We start from the raw sequence: 17,694 nt of genomic DNA, 5'->3' as shown, positions 1-17,694 counted from the left end.
CGAATTCTTTCTTATTGGGAGTATAAGGCTACATGGCTGTTCAGTTGCGGTATTTTGCTGTAGTTATCGCTTGAGGTATTTATCTCTTCACTATGAAGAAGTGAATATAGATCTTCAAGGCTGATTGGTGATATAGAAGTCTTGATTTCATTTTAAACGCATGATAAGGTGGAGGTGGACCCTTAAGTATGTAAGGTATAATATCTTCGGTGTCGATTGTGGAGTCGGATGCTGCGATATTATCCATTAACACTTTCATTTGTGTTAGGTATTGGGTCATAATTTGATTTTTCATAAACACGTGTAGTTCGTTCTTCAACTGGATTACCCTTGATCTGTTGGTGGGTTGTAGGCGTTTCTCGAGCTCTCTCCCCAAATATTGTTGCAGTTGACCATGTTGATCACATAGGGTAATATCGTGATTGAGGTATTAGAGAGTATGGTTGTAGCTATACTTTGGTCTATATAAATCAATGTGCAGTGAGCTAAGTTCAAGATGATCGTTCTTGCATTAGTTGTAATGGTGGTGCGAGGTTTTGAGATGGAGTCGTTGATGAATCCACCAAATCCATTGGCATTGATGATCTTCCATGTATGAGATTTCCATAATGGATAGTTATCTGTGGACCAAAAAATGTTGACTGCGGTTTTGATGTTTGAAACCAAGAATTTCAGGGAAAGCGACATTGACTGTTCCTCGATCTTAAGTGTGGGTAGGTTTTCACTTAATGCTAAGGTTGATGAATCCTCCATGGTTGCAATAATATAGACGCTCTCATACCATAAAATGGTTTAAGAAGAATAAAGGTATAAAGAAGTGGAGGATGTACCTTCGGTAAGAAGCAGAAAAGGTGAAGCATATTTTACTTTATTCAAAAAAGGAATAACATAGTGTAGCAGCAGGAAGATTATTTCATTGATTCATCTGTCTACTGTAGCTACTAGGTACAAAGCATATAAAGGTGTAAAAGAAACTTTTGGAGACAGGTGGTTAGAAGATAAAATAGGAAAATGCTTATCTAGTAGTGGAAACTGCCATAGTGCTGAGTGGAGGATCTTCATTATTAGTTCGTTCACCTGATTACTACCAGCTACAAGTTGGATTTTGCAGGTGTAACTTTGAATCCGACGTCAATAGAATGGTACCGATGGTCCTTGATTGGACTAGTCAAAGCGAGACCGAGCCCCAACCTAGTTTGGCTAGACGCTCCGTTGATGTGTAGTACCCAGGTTTGGCTGTCTGTCGTCACTTTTTTCGCCCGATTCTCTTGGTTCAGAAAAATCAACAAAGAAATCAGTCATGACTTGTGCTTTGATTGCGATATGGGACATGTAATAAATATAATTCTCACTGATTTTCACAGCCCATTTTAGTAGCCGATCGAAGTGGTCTAACCGAGTGAGGATATATTTGAGCTGGTGGTTGGTATTGACCCTGACCGGATACATTTGAAATTATGAGTGAAGCCTGCAGGCAAAAATAATGAGAGTAAATGTTAGTTTTTCCATAATAATCAGATATTTGAGCTCGACACCTCGGAGGACTTTGCTAACATAGTAAACAGGGAACTGTTTCTCTAGTTTCTCTCTCACTAAAATTGAGTTGATGGCTTTAGGTCCAACTTAAGCTCTTAGTTCGACTATAAGCTCCGGAGAAGTAGTGGCGACGCTAAGGAGTCTTTGAGATTTCTGAATGCTTTTTCACATTCATTTGACCAAACAAAGTTCCTTGCTCACCTCAGGCTTTTAAAAAAGCAGTACGCTTGTTGCCCGATTTTGAGATGAACCTACTCAGACCTTCGATCTGGCTTGTCAGTTATTGTACTTCCCTGGTGTTTAGGGGTAATGGCATGTCAATCAGCGCCTGCGTATTTTTTGGTTTGGCTTTTATCCCTTCTAGATTTAGTAAGCTGTCTAAAAATTTGCCTGTGGACTTCCCAAAGGTGCACTTGAGTTGGTTGAGCATCATTATATTAAATTTTCTAAGTGTTTTAAAGGTTTCTTTTAGATTTTTTATATATTTTTCTGGCATTTTATTTTTTAGCAGGACATCATCCACATACACCTTAATGCTTTTCTTTTTAATTTTAAAATATTACATCCATCATTTACTGCTAGGTTGTGTCAAGAATTTTGTTAACCCGAAAGGCATTGTTACATTATAACAGTACGCACCCTTGCTAGTGATGACTGTGATTTTTTCTTCGTAATTCGGATGCATTTTGATTTGGTAGTAACTGTAGATGTGTCGAGGAAGCTCATCACAGAATGACCGACCGCCTTATCAAAGAGCGCGTTGATCCGAGGCAAGGGGTAGCTATCCTTCAGGCATGCGGTTTTCAGGTTAGTGAAGTCCACACTTATTCTCTTCTTGTCGTTTGACTTCTGCACTATGACCACATTAAAAACCCCCGTTAGATACAACCTCTTGCTCGTAGTCGATGTCTAGTAGTTTATGAACCTCCTCTCGAATTAGCTTGTCCCGAGTGAGGATCAAGGACCTCATCTTCTGCTTCATTGGTCGGGTCGCTGCTTTGACATTCAAGTGGTGGCATGCGACATTGATCAGTATCCCCAACATCTCGGTTGCATACCCAACGAAAACATGTCGTGGTCCCAGAGTGTATTGATCGGCATATATTTCGACCCTACTTCAAAAGCTTCACTTATTAGAAACAACTCGGGCTCACCCTTGGTCGCTGGGATTTGATGAGTGATCTTGCTGTTCTTGAGACCCCCTTCATGGCGATTGTCAAACTCGGGTGACTCCTGATCGACTTCCGACTGCTCGGAGGTAGTAGGTGCGAGACTGCTCGAGATTGTCTTGAACAGTGATTACTTTTCCGTTGCTTAGGAACTTTACTGTAATGTTGTAAATCGAGGTAATAGCCTTGAATGAATTAAGAAAAGGGCGGTCGAAAGTGACATTGTAAGTGGGTTACAAGTCAACAACCGAAAACTCCTCCATGTTGGTAAATTTTTTATCATTTTTCTCCCCAAATGAATGATAGAGTGATGATTCCCAACACTTCTCACCATAGAAATCATAAAGCGGGCTTGTTGTCGCGGTCAGTCGGTCGTTTTCAAGACCCATCTTTTCAAACACTGATTTGAAAAAAATGTTCATTGAGGCGCCAGTGTCGATAAGGATCCTACCAATATGGTAGTTGCTGAGCAATGCAGTGACGCTGGTGTCATTGTAGGGATTCCCCTTATAGGATAAATCCTCATTTGTGTTGGCAAAGGGGGGATGCAAACTTCATTTGGGAGCAAGAGTGGCTGCGCATAGCTCTCCCGACCAAAGCCTCTTTAGGCTGGCTTGGTGGGATGAGTCTCTACCTTCTTCGAAGATGGCAGGAATTGTGCCAGCGGTGTGGATGATGGTGTTCAGACAAGCTCATACGAAATTTCTTCTAATTGAGATTTTTTCTGTTGTTGGGGCGTTGCTCCTGGAACTACAAACTTTTTAAGTTTCACAGCCTTGATAAACTCCTCAATCAGGCCTCAAAGATATCGACAATCCTTCGTGTCATGGTCCCGATGGTAGGAGCAGTAATTCTTAAGGTCTCAGAGGTAAACTCTAGTTTTTATCAGGGGCACTCTCCTAAAGTAATCTATATTTTGGATGGCCTCCACTCTTTCGACCATCGAAATCCACTCAATGAAGTCATCTTGGGCAATTCATGGTTGGGCAGCAAGCACTAATTGTACTGAATCGTCCCCTGATTAGGATATCAGGAATGACTCTCTCGGTTGTATGTACTTTCGGTCGTCCTGTGGTCTCAAGGCGGCTGAGTGCCTTCGAATTGTGGATGGGCGAAAATACGTAAATCATTTCTGTCTCCATCTATCGCCTTGGTGGTACCTCTTCTGCATGCTACGAGTGGATGGCTCTGCTTTGGAGGAAATGGGGGTGAAGTTATACTCAACATATATGTGATTGTTGACCATCTCCAACAATTCGATCAATGTTTGCTGTCACTGCAAACTTAACGCGTATCGAAAATGTCCTTTCTTTATCCTTTTAGCTAGGGCGACATGAGTTACTGTAGGCTCCAAGTCTTGCACTTCTATCATCTTCTAGAAGCTTGTGATGAACGACCAAAGACTTGTTTTGTCCCTGTTGCATTTGCAGGAGGGCATTAACAAATTAAGCCACGAACATTCATTTGAAATCAATGGACGACAATTACTCTTAGTGGCTGAGCCTTGAACCACCTAAGGGTTGACTCCCTCAGCGTGATTAAGAAGAGACGACATTCATCATGTTGGTGATCCTCAACAAATGCACAATTGACTTAAACAAGGCTATGTAGTCGATTGGATCGATTATGCCCTTATGAAACTCTAATGTCGAGATTTGAACCTCTTTGGGGGGCTCGACCTTAGAGATTTGCCGAGAGAATGTATTCTCTAGCTGTTGAGGTGCCTTAGTACGCTCGAACTAGTGTAGGTTGATTGGTGAGCACTATCGAAGTACTGAGAGTCGTCTTCTTTTTTCATGGCTTTGGCTCTTCGATCGTTGGGCGCTGAACCTTCCTCTTGGGGGTACTACTCTTTTCCTTGAGCCAATGCTTCTCGGATGTCATCCAACACTTGATCCTTCAACACACGGATTTGCTAGTTCACAAACTCTCTAGTGCAATCTTGTTGACCTTTCCCGACCTTTCTAGCTAAAGGTAGCTATCCCTTGTTTAGTAAATGATCTTTCTATTTATAGTGGAGGATATAATATGGTGATCTTACATTTTTGTCCCTGCTTTAATGGGTTTATGCAGGGTATTTTTGGTATTTTACAGATACGAGTCAATTGCCCAGTTGCTCTCTGACTTGGTTGGCTGAGTTTGCTTGGCTTCGGCTCGGCAGTGCCAGTTCAGTTGACTAAGCTTAGTTGGTGTTGCCGGTCAACTGAGCTTGACTAGCTTCGGGTTGGTAAGACCGGTTTGGTCGGCTGAGTTAGTTTGGTCGTCGACCCTTGATAACAAATTGGGAAACTTTTGGACACCCTTGGTATGATTGGAGATGATGATGGGCTAGATCTTCTCTTGAGTCAGCTTCTTCCTGTCGGTTAGCTTGGATGTCTCTTTATCTCGTTTTTGACCGAATGACTCAGATTTGTATCATTCGATCTTCTTCGTGACTTGGTTGTCTTTGGTCTTACTGGCTTTGGCTTGAATGATTACACACAATTGTTTAAGTGAGTCTCATGTTCTTATGTTTGCATGTCCTCCTTTGGTGTACTCTTCTCTTTCGGATCTTTAGATCTCCTTAGAATCAGTGTCGACACATCTTCGATGTACACCATAAAATTTATTCTTTTTAGAAATTAAGTTTAAGGTTTTTTTACTTTATTTATTTAATTTTTTTTTAGAATTTGTAAGCTAATCTAAGATTTGATTAATGATGAATTATTTTAATTTATTTTAATTTTATCACACATAATTTATAACTTGTTATTAATTTTCAAGTAAATATTAAAATACCTTAATTTGGAAAGTTATGATTATTCTATCATTTTGTTATTGTTTTATGCAAAATAAGATGGCATTGATTTTCAAAATTATCAAAGCATCAAAGAGATATATATAAGATTTGACATTGATCTATCATTTTGTTCGTGCCCCTCCTCCAGATTCAGAGCCTGGTTTTGCTATCGGTAAGTCCTGCAATGTTCCACAATCGTTCTACGAAGCTCTTAAAGGTGGAGGTGATCACACTTTTATTAAAAAGCTTGGAAAAAAAAGGGAAGCCTGTACTTATTCTCACAGAGGATGAAACCGATACTCTCGCGTCCTCTTGGCGTTTTGCTCTTGTGAGGAAATCCTTTATGGTCACCCAAAACTGGAGATCATTAGGAAGGAATTTGATGCTATAAAATTATTGGGCAGTTGAAACATTGACCTACTTGACGGTCGACATATACTTATTCAGTTATCTCATGATGTCGATTACACTCGCATTTTCTCTCGAAAAGCTATCAAGATCGACAATCATTTTTACGAAAATACTGAAGTGGACTGTCGGTTTTGATCCAAAAGCGGAGTCCTCTATCATTCCAGTTTGCATAAAGTTTACGGGGTTAAAATTACATCTGTTCAACACGGAAATCTTCTACTCTTTAGCAACTGCTTTCGGTAAGTCTCTCAAGGTGGACAGTCCTATGCTTGCTGTCACCAGACCCTCTGTGGCTTGTGTATTAGTTGAGAGAGATATCACTCAACCAACTCCGGATGAGATATGAATTGACACTATTCACAATGGGTATTGACAAAAAGTTGAAATAGAACTACATCATTCTTATTGCTCTCATTATAATATGTTTGACCACAATTCTAATATTTGCTATCGCTTGCATTCTCATCTAAGGCCGAATATCGCTAAAGATCAGTCATCTACCATCCTTGTTGAGAATGTGCAATCCGATCCCCCTTTCCAACATCGCAGTTCCAGACGAAGAACTCCTTACTATAGGTACAGATCTAAATGTGCTGATATCACTTACTGTTATTGAAGAAGTCTCACTTACATGCCACGATACACGAGAGTGCTTTTTCGACCCGAAAGAAGATCAGTTGGTACAACAAGTAGTTGTCTTTAATGTTCAACAACCTACACATATTCTGCATATTTCAGACCATTCTGCTGATCAGGTGAGTCAATCCTCAGATGAGGAATGATAGGTCTACACGAAGAGGAAGAAGAAGAACGGAGGACGACTCGAGCTAGGGAATCTATTGGATGATATATTGGTTAATACTAGCAATAACACTCATCTGACCAATTTATTAGTCGGCTCCTTCCCTAAACCTAGAGGCAGAGACAAGACAAAATTGGGTCGCTCTCCAGCTACCTGATACTCCTATTTTGACACTTTTTATTTTTTATTTTTTAGATCTCTTATGTATTGACTGTATTTTCTCTTTCTTGAAACCATTTGATATGGTGGTTTTTGTGTGGGCTGAGTGTCATTTTGGGATTTCCCACAAAATCTATCTGTACCCTATTTTTTTTTTTAATATATTAGCCTTTGGGCTTGAAATATATATATATATATATATATATTTGAAAAAAGTCTTCGGGTTAATATATTAAAGAGAAAAAGATAGGTTGTATGGGTGGCTTGCTTGTGCCTGCAGGGGTTAGCCAAATGATTGAAATATAGTCTAGGATTTGGGTCAAACCTTAAGATTCATAGATAATAGATGAGCCTATCAAACTTAGGTCGAGCTTAATTGAGGGGTTTACTATTATTTGATTTTTGGTTTCGCGATAACTAGGGTTTGGTTTCACTTGGAACTCTGTAGTTTTTTATGGATCCAATTCATCAAGCTGATATTGGTCTACAGTTATGTGGGGCCCATTTTATGAATATCAAGATTGATCAAGCTTGATTAGGTTTCACTAAGTATGGAGTAGTTCAACTTATGGGTCTTAAAGTTGACTAAGGTTTTATGTGTAGTCCAATGGATTTGAAAGTTGACTAGAGCTTAGTAGGTCCAAAGTTGGGGACATGTATGGCTTTCAAAACTAGTTTCATGGTAGTTTGAGATTTTTATCTAGCCTCACATATGGATTTCAAATTTGACTAGGTCATCTAGGCTTAATAGAAATCTATGGCTTTCAAGGCTGACTATATAGGCGATTCAAGTCTAGGCTATGGTGTTCAAGAATGATTAAGATTTATGCAATTCAAAGTCTAGTATGTTGATTTCAAAGCTCGCGAATTAAGGCCTAAGAATTTCAAATCTTACACCATGTTGACTAATGTTTAAGAGATTCAAATCGAATCTGTGAATTATAAGCTTAACTAAAGATTATATAGGACAAGGATCAGTTATCTTAGGAAAGATGGAACCAGTAAAGCTCTAAGGTTCAAGATTCTTGTCTATTAAGACTGATTCAGCCTGTCCCAAATGAGAGGTCAATGTGTTGCTAATTTATTCATAATTTAATGAGCCAAACACACATTTATTTTGCAAAACAGGAAAAAAGGAGATGTTTAATTAGCTTTATCTTTGGTAATTTTCAGGTTGATGTGACCTTACAAGATGGAAGAGAATTTCAGGGCGATGTGGTTAGTGCTGATATCCATTCTGACATTGCTGTTGTGAAGATCAAGTCTAAAACTCCACTACCATCGGCAAAGATTGGTTCTTCACGCAAACTTCGTCCAGGTGATTGGGTTCTTGCTATGGGCTGTCCGCTTTCCCTTCAAAACACAGTTACTGCTGGCATAGTGAGGTGTTAATGAATGATACACAAGCCTTCTGTTTGATATTTCCAATAGCATGAGCTCATCTTTGCCACTCAGTATGCTCTTAAAGATTTTGCTAAGGCAGTTTAAGTACTTGTAATTTATTTTGCTTCATGATGATTAATTTAGTTTTCTTTTTCCTTTCTTAATGTCTTGAAGAAATTATTTTGTTTTAATATAAAATATACTTAATCTACGAACATTTTACAAGTGCACCTTTCTGATGGCATTATTAGTGTATGAGTGACTCTAGGATCACCTCGTATTTCTATGCTGGAATATGATGATTTTGCTTCATTCAGCATAAGAAAAGCAAAATATTAACAACAATATGTTAAACAATTTTTAAGTATGTCTCATATATCAACACTTATATATCTTCTCAAGGAAAAGTTAAGAAAAAAAAAATTTCATGCTAATTCACACAAAAACATTAACTATCACACATATTTTGTATTTACAAAATTAATTTTCTTATATTTGATTTGCACTTTTCACTCAGCTGCGTTGATCGAAAAAGCAGTGATTTAGGTATCGGTGGGATTCGACAAGAATATTTACAGACAGATTGTGCAGTCAATGAGGTAGTTAATCTTATTTTATTTATAAATGAGTTTAATATGTTTGTCACATTTGTTGCCAAGGTTTTGGGTTTGATCATCATTTATATCATTATAATTTCCATCTTTTGGACTTAAGAACCTCTACCTCGACTCCCAAACTCTCTTATTATTGATCATGGGCTAGTGGATTAAACTTTTTTTCCATTGTTAGTTTTTATATTTAAATTTTAAGCTACATTCTTGATATTATTGAACATTTTTTTTTATCATAGAGCATTTATAGAATTTTTGGTGTTAAACTTATGAATTATCATTCTTTTTTCATTCTTGTTGAGTGTTTCATCAGGTGTTAATATTTATTTGGGCAAATATTAAAGCAAAATTTCTCGTGCTTCATCTTAATTTATCTTTCCTTTTTTTATAATTCTTTTACATTAATTTTATCATCTAATCTTGTTCTTACTTTTTCCAGTTGTAAGGGTTGTTTATTTTTCATTTGTGCTTTAGTAGGTAGAATTTACTTAGCTGAGATAATGGACTAGTCACTGAACAACCTCTTTGTTTTATAATAAGTGAGCGCTCTAAATTCTCTCTTTTTCACTCTCTACCTCTTAGTTTTTCCTTAAAGATAGGGGGCATGTATATTTGTGGACAATCAAAGCATATGTTCATTCATATGCTAGGAAGTTGGAATTTTATCCTGTATGTTTTTCTTTATGGATGGTTAAGTTTATAATTTTTTGATTCGCGAAATGACAACAATATTTGCAAATAATATGCATAGAATAGATTGTGTTATTCTTTTTTTTTGTTACTTTAGTTTAGTAAATGCTGGTACATAAGTTACGTAGAGATGGTGATCAAGTTATAGTTTAACATATAGCAATTTTGAAACTCTTGATGCGTATTAAAATTCTAAGTCGGGTTATCACGCGTTTGAGAGGAAGCTTGGAAAGGAAATTGTTGTTGTAAAGATTATTATATTGCTTGATTTATGCCAAGTGGATCTTCTATGTAGCTTATTTTTGTGCTCATGCTACGAAGGACAAAAAAATTGATGGGTGGTAAAATAGGAGGTAGAGTTAGAATGATTATAAGAAAGAGATGATGATAGCAATACCTATTAAATTAAAAATATTAGTGGAAAATTTGCATTTATAATGGAGGACAAAATAAGAATGAGCACCAATAAATTGTGATGGAATTAATGTGAAATAAATGGAAAGTAAAGTAACATAACTGATTAGAGTGCAAAAGGACTTTGTAAATTTACGGCTGCCCTACTTGGTGTTCAATAAGAATGAGTGAAGGCTGCTATCCAAAATCAACCTTGTATTTTTTTACTTGAAGCTGATGATGATAATGATGATCATGCAATTTGTATTTTTTGCCATCATTATAGCAACATTAAATAAGTGAAAATCGTTTATTATGAGAATTATTACCATAAATTTTCTAATCAAATTCTACTTACAAGTAGAATGATTTTTGATGAAGTAATCTTGATCGTTGATATTGTTTCTTTAGATTCACATATACTCTATGATCATTTTTGCATCACTCCCATAAAAGTTACAAGAAAGTGAACATAATTTACATAAAATTTCAGTAAACAGTAATAATTTGTTGTTATAACTTAATTTTAATAATAGTAATAATAATAATTAATCGAATGGGCACCAAGGATACACACTTCTTTGGTTACGACACAAGGGTCGTATCCCCTTTGAACCAATAGAACAGAACGAAGCGACAGCAGGAGAGATCAAGAGAGAGGGCAAGAGAGAAGAAGAGGAAGAGAAAGGTTTCAAGTCTCTCTCCTAAGTAGCTGCGTGCGGTGTCAGGCTAAGCCGCGATTGAAGAGGAGGAAGTGGTCGAACTTCGGCACTGTGTTCGCGTAGAGGAAGATGAAGAAGAGAAGTGGTTTTTTACATTGTTACTGTGCGCGAAGGGAAGCTTCGTACATTGTTCTGTGCAAGGAGGTAGCGCGTGTGGTTTGCTACTACGATTCGGGACCTAAGAAGAGGAGGAAGAGGAGCCGAGGTCTCTGCATGCACTACTCTCGGTCGAACAAAGACTAATGGAGAGGAAGGAGTGCTTATGGGCGTGAGGTTAGGACAGACGACCGAAAAGTTTATAAAGGTATATCTTAGATTTTAATAAATTATTAAAATATCATTCTATAAATATGTTTTTTATACATATGTGAGTGTGTGACTGTTCAAATGCAAGGTCAAATTTAATAAGTACTCTAATATGGGATTTCGACTCTGAAAGTTTATAAGGTAAATGTTAAAGCTTAAGTTATTATTGGAATTAATGATATAATTAGTTAAATTAATTAATGTTATTAAATTTTATTTAGATTAGAATGTGTGAAAGAAGTCGATAAATCTTTGGGATTGTGGAAGACAAATAATCTTAAGGTTAAAAGAGGTTAGTGTTTTTAATCATAAAATTCTTACATATTTAAATGACTGTTGAATATTAAAATATTACTTTAGGAAATTTATGAGTCTTAATTAGTTTTGTTGATTCAGGTGAAACGAGTTTTAATTGAAAAATAAAAAAGTAAAAGTCAAGGGCCAGAGAAAGGCATTCAGGCTTCAGGTTAGTATTTATTTATATATATATATAAATTAATCTTTATTTAATAAAAAATTTTTGTAATGCTTTAAACAATAATTTTATAATTATATGCATTTTGTGAGCTTGAAAATTTAAGGAAATGAAATGGTACAAAGAAAAATGACTATCCAATGTTTTTAAAATGAGGTAGCTTAAAATAAATGAGATGTAAAAGTTTAAGTCATACAAGATTACCCCCATATGACATTGGTAGGGGATGCATGTAGCCGTGCACGTTAAAGGAAAGCATAAATGTTTAAAGTTTTATAAGCTGAGTTATATTTTCTTTTAGTCATTCATGCATAATATTAGTATAATAATTTAATGCATATTAAGATTAAACTTGCTCACTAAGTTAAACTTACTGTTGAAATTAATAGTTTCTTTCAGGAAAAGAAAATTTATAAGTTGATATGTTTGATAGGAGGGACTTGATTTATAGGAGGATTAATATTACTAGGTATTTTTTATGATAATTTCTTTGTAGTGCTTTTTTCAGATAATGATATATTGTTTAGTACTGACTTGAGATGTCTTCAGATTATGTTTTTTTATCAGTGTTTTGTTTTTATTGCACTTTGTGAATTTTAGTGACTATTTTATATATTGAAAGATTTTACAAATCTGTAGATAACTATTTAAGTGTTTTCACTGTTCGACTGCAGTTCCTTATTTAATTCTAAGTTATTAGGTAAGATCGTGACAAAAGCGGTTTCTGAGCAATTAGGTTGGATCATGATAAAAGAGTCAAAGGATGATTAAATTAATTAATAAATAATATTAATAAAAGGTGTTAAATTATGTCTAATTAAAATCTTTCTTAGGTTATTTCAGAAATATGAAAAATCAAGATAAAGAAATTAGAGATGATATGGTAGAAGTTGATACACCCTCATAGATTATTGTGAATACAGATGCATTTACTACTGATGACTGTAGTAACGCAGTTGATTAAAAATTCTGAAACTGAGATCATATCTAGTGGGGGAGGAAGATGGATAGATATTTGAAATTATTTCAAGATATGAGACTACATCTCTTTTCTGGTGGAGGAGGTTCGATGGATGTTGAAAATTGGCTGTTGAGGCTGGAGAGGATGCTAATACGAGTTGTTTTGTTCTTCTGAGAGGAGGGTTGCTGTAGTCGCTTTTGCATTAGAGGGCGATGCACAAAACTGGTGGCGAGGACAATTGCAGGAGAAATATGAGGGTAGAGTCAGCCACATGATTTAATGTGATGAGTTTGTGAACACTTTTAGAGACTGGTTCATACCACTGTTCGCTATGAGACAAATGCAAGACAATTTTATCCGGTTGATACTGGGTGATCACTCAATAATGGAGTACGAAGTAGAATTTACCATGCTCTTCAGGTATGCACCCCAGTTAATTCCAAATGCAAATGAAAAGTGCTGTTAATTTTTGTCTAGGTTGAAAGATATGATTAGATAGCCATTGATTCCTCGTGAAATTGATGATTATTTTATGTTGATGGAGAGAGTCGGGAAGATTAAGTTAGATTTAGAAGCTACTCAGAGAAGGATCGTTCGAAAAAGAAGAAATTTAGAGGGATTCAAGTTTCATAAGGGCTCTCATGGCAGACAGTCTTTCCAGTCCAGTGATATAGGTGCTAAAAAGGCTAGATCCAACAGCTTTGACACTCAGTTTGAAGCGAAGAAATGTGACAAGTGTGGAAGTTCTCATTAGGGCGATGTCTGTTTGGATGAAATACCTGCATTTGGTGCTACCAGCCAAGAAATATGACTAGGAATTGCTCTAGATTGGGCCAGGTAGCTTCAGCTGATTCAAGGGGTAGTGCTGCACCACCTTAGAAGAATTTTGGTAGACCGAGGGCAACTAAATTTTCAGGTTCGATGTCGAATCCTGGTCAGACCCAACAGAGTGTCCAGCCTAGAGTATATGCTCTTTCACAATAGGAAGCTTAGGACTCCCCTAACGTTATCACTGGTATGTTTTTCTTTAAGAATTTTAGCCAAATATATTTTTTAAGCATAATAGAATTAATGTCATGCATTCATAAAACAAAGTAAGAATGTAAATATATTAATAAGTAGGCTCTAAATGTTCAATGTAATGATTTTAATGATAAGTATTATATATTTCCATAATAGGCCAATAATAGTATCATCTGACTTGGAGCATCACACTTTTTTATGGCTAAGGAACTAGTTAAAGTAATGTTATTGAATATCATTTCTATGTCTGTGATATTATCGGTTAAAATCCAAAATGATACTTTTTTGGAAATTAATCATTCATGTGATGTGAAGTTAATGACCGGTGGAAAAGATTTTGAGGTACAACTTATTGTGTTACACTTGGTGGAGTTTGAAGTGATTTTAGGCATGAATTGGATGACTAAAAATTTTATTACCATTGATTGCAATAAAAAGATTGTCAAAATAAATGTACATGAGGAGACAGAAGTTAAATCTTTTGAGTGACAAAGGATTGATATGTATGATAATTACTTGTATAAAAACTTTCCAATTGTTGAATCGTGGAAATTAAGATTTTCTTGCTTAGTTAACAGATACTTCTAAGGAAGTGCAGTCCTTAGGTGATATTCTGTGTAATAATTAAAATTTTAATAAAATAATAAAAGAATAATCCTATTAATAAATAATAATAATTATAAAATAAATAAAAATAAGTGTTGGTTAGGAAGATCCAAACTTCCTCTCATTCGAAACAGGAGTGAACGAGAGGGAGAGCAGTAAGATCGAGAAAGGTGGGTTTTTGTTCTCAGCCCGACTTAGCAGGGCTTCTCCTTGCTGTGATAGAGCTTCCTTCTTCTTCAATGGAACCTGACAAAGCCTCATTTGCCCACGTGGTGGGTAATCTTCATGGGGAGACAACAGTTCTCTTCCCCTCGAGTTATAAAGAGTATCGTGATGGTACATGTGACTGACCTTTTATTAAGAATGTAAGCAGAAAAAGTGAAAATGCAACACTTTTTTTATCTGAGTTAGAAATTTCAACCCAAACTGACAAATTTAAGTTTGCTCTTATTGGAAAATTTCAGTGGGGACACCCACCTATGGAAGTTATCAGGAAAAGTTTTGATGTTCTCAAACTAGCTGGAAAGTGAAATGTGAGGCTAATGGATGAGAGACATTTAGTGATTCAGTTAACTGTGTCTGAAGACTACACTCGGATTTTCTCCCAAAAATATCTTAACATTGCTGGTAAACCAATGAAGCTACTCAAGTGGTCTACGAATTTTGACCCCAATCATGAACCTTCTACTGTACCGGTATGATTTAGTCTATCTGGTCTCAAGCTTGACTTTTTTCATCATCAGGTTCTTTACTCTATTGGTGCCATAGGTGAGGACCTTATGAAGCTAGATCTACCCACTTTCAACCTTACCAGACCTTTTGTGGCAAGAATATTTGTGGAAAAAGATATTACTTTACCTGATGTTATTAAAGTCTGGTTGGACACAACTCATAATGGATATTGACAACAAATCATCATGGAGCATAGACCTCCTTATTGTTCTCATTGTAAGATGTTTGAGCATACCTTTGATAAATGTCATAAGCTTCATCCTAATTTGAAATCTAACGATCAAGTGAATAAAGATAGATCTAAGGATATATCTGTTTCACATGGAGAGAAAACTACCACAGAACAGGATTTGGTGTCTGATTCTATTGCCCCTGTGAACCCTTCCCTTGAAAATATTGTTTCTGCGATCAATGAGAAACTGGATGACCCTGTTGAGCAACCTACACTTTCAAACCCTATTGAAAAAAGTACCGAAGGACCCCTACCTACACGGACTGATAATTAGGAGAATCTTGCAACTCCCCATCTTCAGGAAGTATCAGGGGTAGAGGCGACAACTCTTACCTCACATACATTTGAACCTCTTGTGGGCACAACTGTTGGCAATCTTTTTACTGCAGCACTGCCATCTCATCCGAATGATCAAAAATCTTCAGATGAGGAATGACAGGTTAACACTTCTAGGAGGAAGAAGAATGGAGATCTACTTGAGCTAAGGAATCCAATAAATGATGCTTTGGTTACTTTGGGCAATGCTACACATCTCACCAATTTATTAGCTAGTCCCTTCTGAGAACTAGAGATAGAGGCAAAACTAAATTGAGTCGACCCGATTGATCTTATATGTATCATCTTCTTTTAGATTTTTAATTTTTTTTTTCGTTATGTGTGTTGTACCGTTTGTGTTGGGTGTCTATTTCACTCACTCATACAACCTCTGTACCCTTTTCTCTTTAATTTATGTGCCCTTGGGCTTTTTTGTAATATATATATATATATCTCGAAGTTCGCCGCTGTCGACGTGCGTCGTCGGCTTCGTTTTTGCTCGTGCATCTCTGCTCGTGTGTCTCTGCGTCTCTGCTCATGTGTCGGGCTGCGTCGGCTGCGTCTCTATTCCTGCGTTGTCCTCAAGCTCGAGCTGATCGCAGGGGCTTCGCCCTCTTGCTCATTTTGGGTTTGGCTACTTTCTGTTTGCTCTGAGATCGCAGGGGCTTCCGCTCCTGCTCCATGTTTCAGGTTTCCGCTCTCTACTCTGCTAAGCCGCAACTCCATGACTTCCGACAGATCATATGCTGCTGCATTTGGGGGTGTCCACGCCTCATATATACCTAAATCGTGCTCTTTCCCATCTTCATTTGAGTGAGCGGAAGATATCAAGAAATCTGGTAGGAAGAATGAGAAGTCTTCCATTTTTTTTACAGAAGCTAAAGGTATTCAACTTGTTTCATCCTGTTGAATCAATTTGGTCGGGAAATTTCTGTATGACCATCTCAAAATTGAGCTGATTATTAAGAAATTTGAGCTTATGCACCTTGTTAGGGAGTGAAAAATTGGACTGTTAGATGGAAGACATTTTCTTATACAACTAAATAATGAAGAAACTAAATAATGAAGATTACACGCGTTTATTTACTCGAAGGATAATCTGGATTGATAACAGAACAATGAAAATTCTGAAATGGTCTGTGGATTTTGACTCACATATAGAACCACCAATCATTTCTGTTTGGATTCGCCTTCCTGGTCTGAAATTTTATTATTTTACTTAAAAAGTGTTGTAATCTATTGCCTCAGCTTATGGTAAACCACTCAAAACAGACATAACTACTTTTAATATTTCACGTTCAACTGAAGCCAGAGTATTTGTCGAAAGAGACATGACTTCACCCGTCTCTGAGGCAATTTGGTTGGGCACATAGCATCACGGATATTGGCAAAATGTAGTGATTGAGTCTTTTCTTTCATATTCTTCAAACTGTCGTATGTTCGGCCACTCCAATTTTCAATGTCACCATCTACACCCCCAACTTAGATAAAAAAAACATAGTGTTCCGCCAGAGGCAGCGATTTCATCTCCTCCTGATCAACTCCAAGTTATTGACACTATTTATCATTAAAAGAATACCCCGAATGATGTTACTATTCTCTTAGGCAATATGACAATCATTCAGTCCCCAATTGTAGCTCTCCCGTCTTTGGAACCTTCTATCGTGGGGGAGAGGGCGAGTCTTCAGACCCCACCTGCCTTAGATATCACCGATAATATAGGTGACAATACTTCTACTGCTTCACTATCGTCTCATCAGGTCGAGCAGATTGTTAATGTTACTCAGACTCATGGGGATCGTGATGTGCAACACCCTACACCTGTCCGACCAACGTTGGAATCTACTGATCAGATGAGTCAATCATCGAATGAGAAATGACAGGTCTACACATCCAGGAGGAAGAAGAAGAGTGGAGACCTACGGTTGACCTCATTTTTCGTGAGGTCTAGTATTTCTCGTAGGAGTTAGGATCTAGCCTAAGGGGTCTTCCTGCGACTATCTTAGAACCTTAGAAGTGGGACCCGCCTCGTTTTAGTTCGATCTAATTCCGTCCTCTTTTGGAGTTTCGCGTGTGTGGTATCGACTTCTAGCACTTAGAAGGATGAAACCGACATGAGGAAACGACAGGAGGAAACCCAAAAGGGTGGCATTCTGCACAATTCGCACTCTCGCGCGCACAAGTTTCGCAATTCGGAGAGTCGACATGTCTGATCGCCGCAATTCGCTTCGTTTGCACTTTTACTTGTCGAATGTTCGAGTTAACTATTTGAAATAATCGATCGCGGGTCGAAATTTTATGAAATTTGAATTTCGACGCGTTTTTGACCCGATTGTCGACGACGTCGTCCGAGCGACCCCGGATGACAAAATGGACTGCGCCGACGAGT

The 17,694-nt window shown here is 37.1% G+C and overlaps 1 protein-coding gene across 1 annotated transcript in view; it reads left to right on the top strand.

Moving 5' to 3' along the window:
• LOC110033765 (putative protease Do-like 14) overlaps positions 1 to 17,694 on the top strand; it is a gene marked incomplete at its 5' end in the record, with an annotated part of 82,354 nt that overhangs the window by 18,822 nt on the left and 45,838 nt on the right. Inside the window, 2 exon segments of the mRNA XM_020737847.1 lie at positions 8,030 to 8,241; positions 8,757 to 8,838. Of these exon segments, the coding sequence (XP_020593506.1) occupies positions 8,030 to 8,241; positions 8,757 to 8,838 (294 nt within the window).

This window comes from Phalaenopsis equestris, unplaced genomic scaffold (genome assembly GCF_001263595.1).
Source record: "Phalaenopsis equestris unplaced genomic scaffold, ASM126359v1 Scaffold001281, whole genome shotgun sequence".
NCBI classification, from domain to species: Eukaryota; Viridiplantae; Streptophyta; class Magnoliopsida; order Asparagales; family Orchidaceae; genus Phalaenopsis; species Phalaenopsis equestris.
Note: the sequence above shows the minus strand (reverse complement) of the source record. Positions and strands in the feature narration are given on the sequence as shown.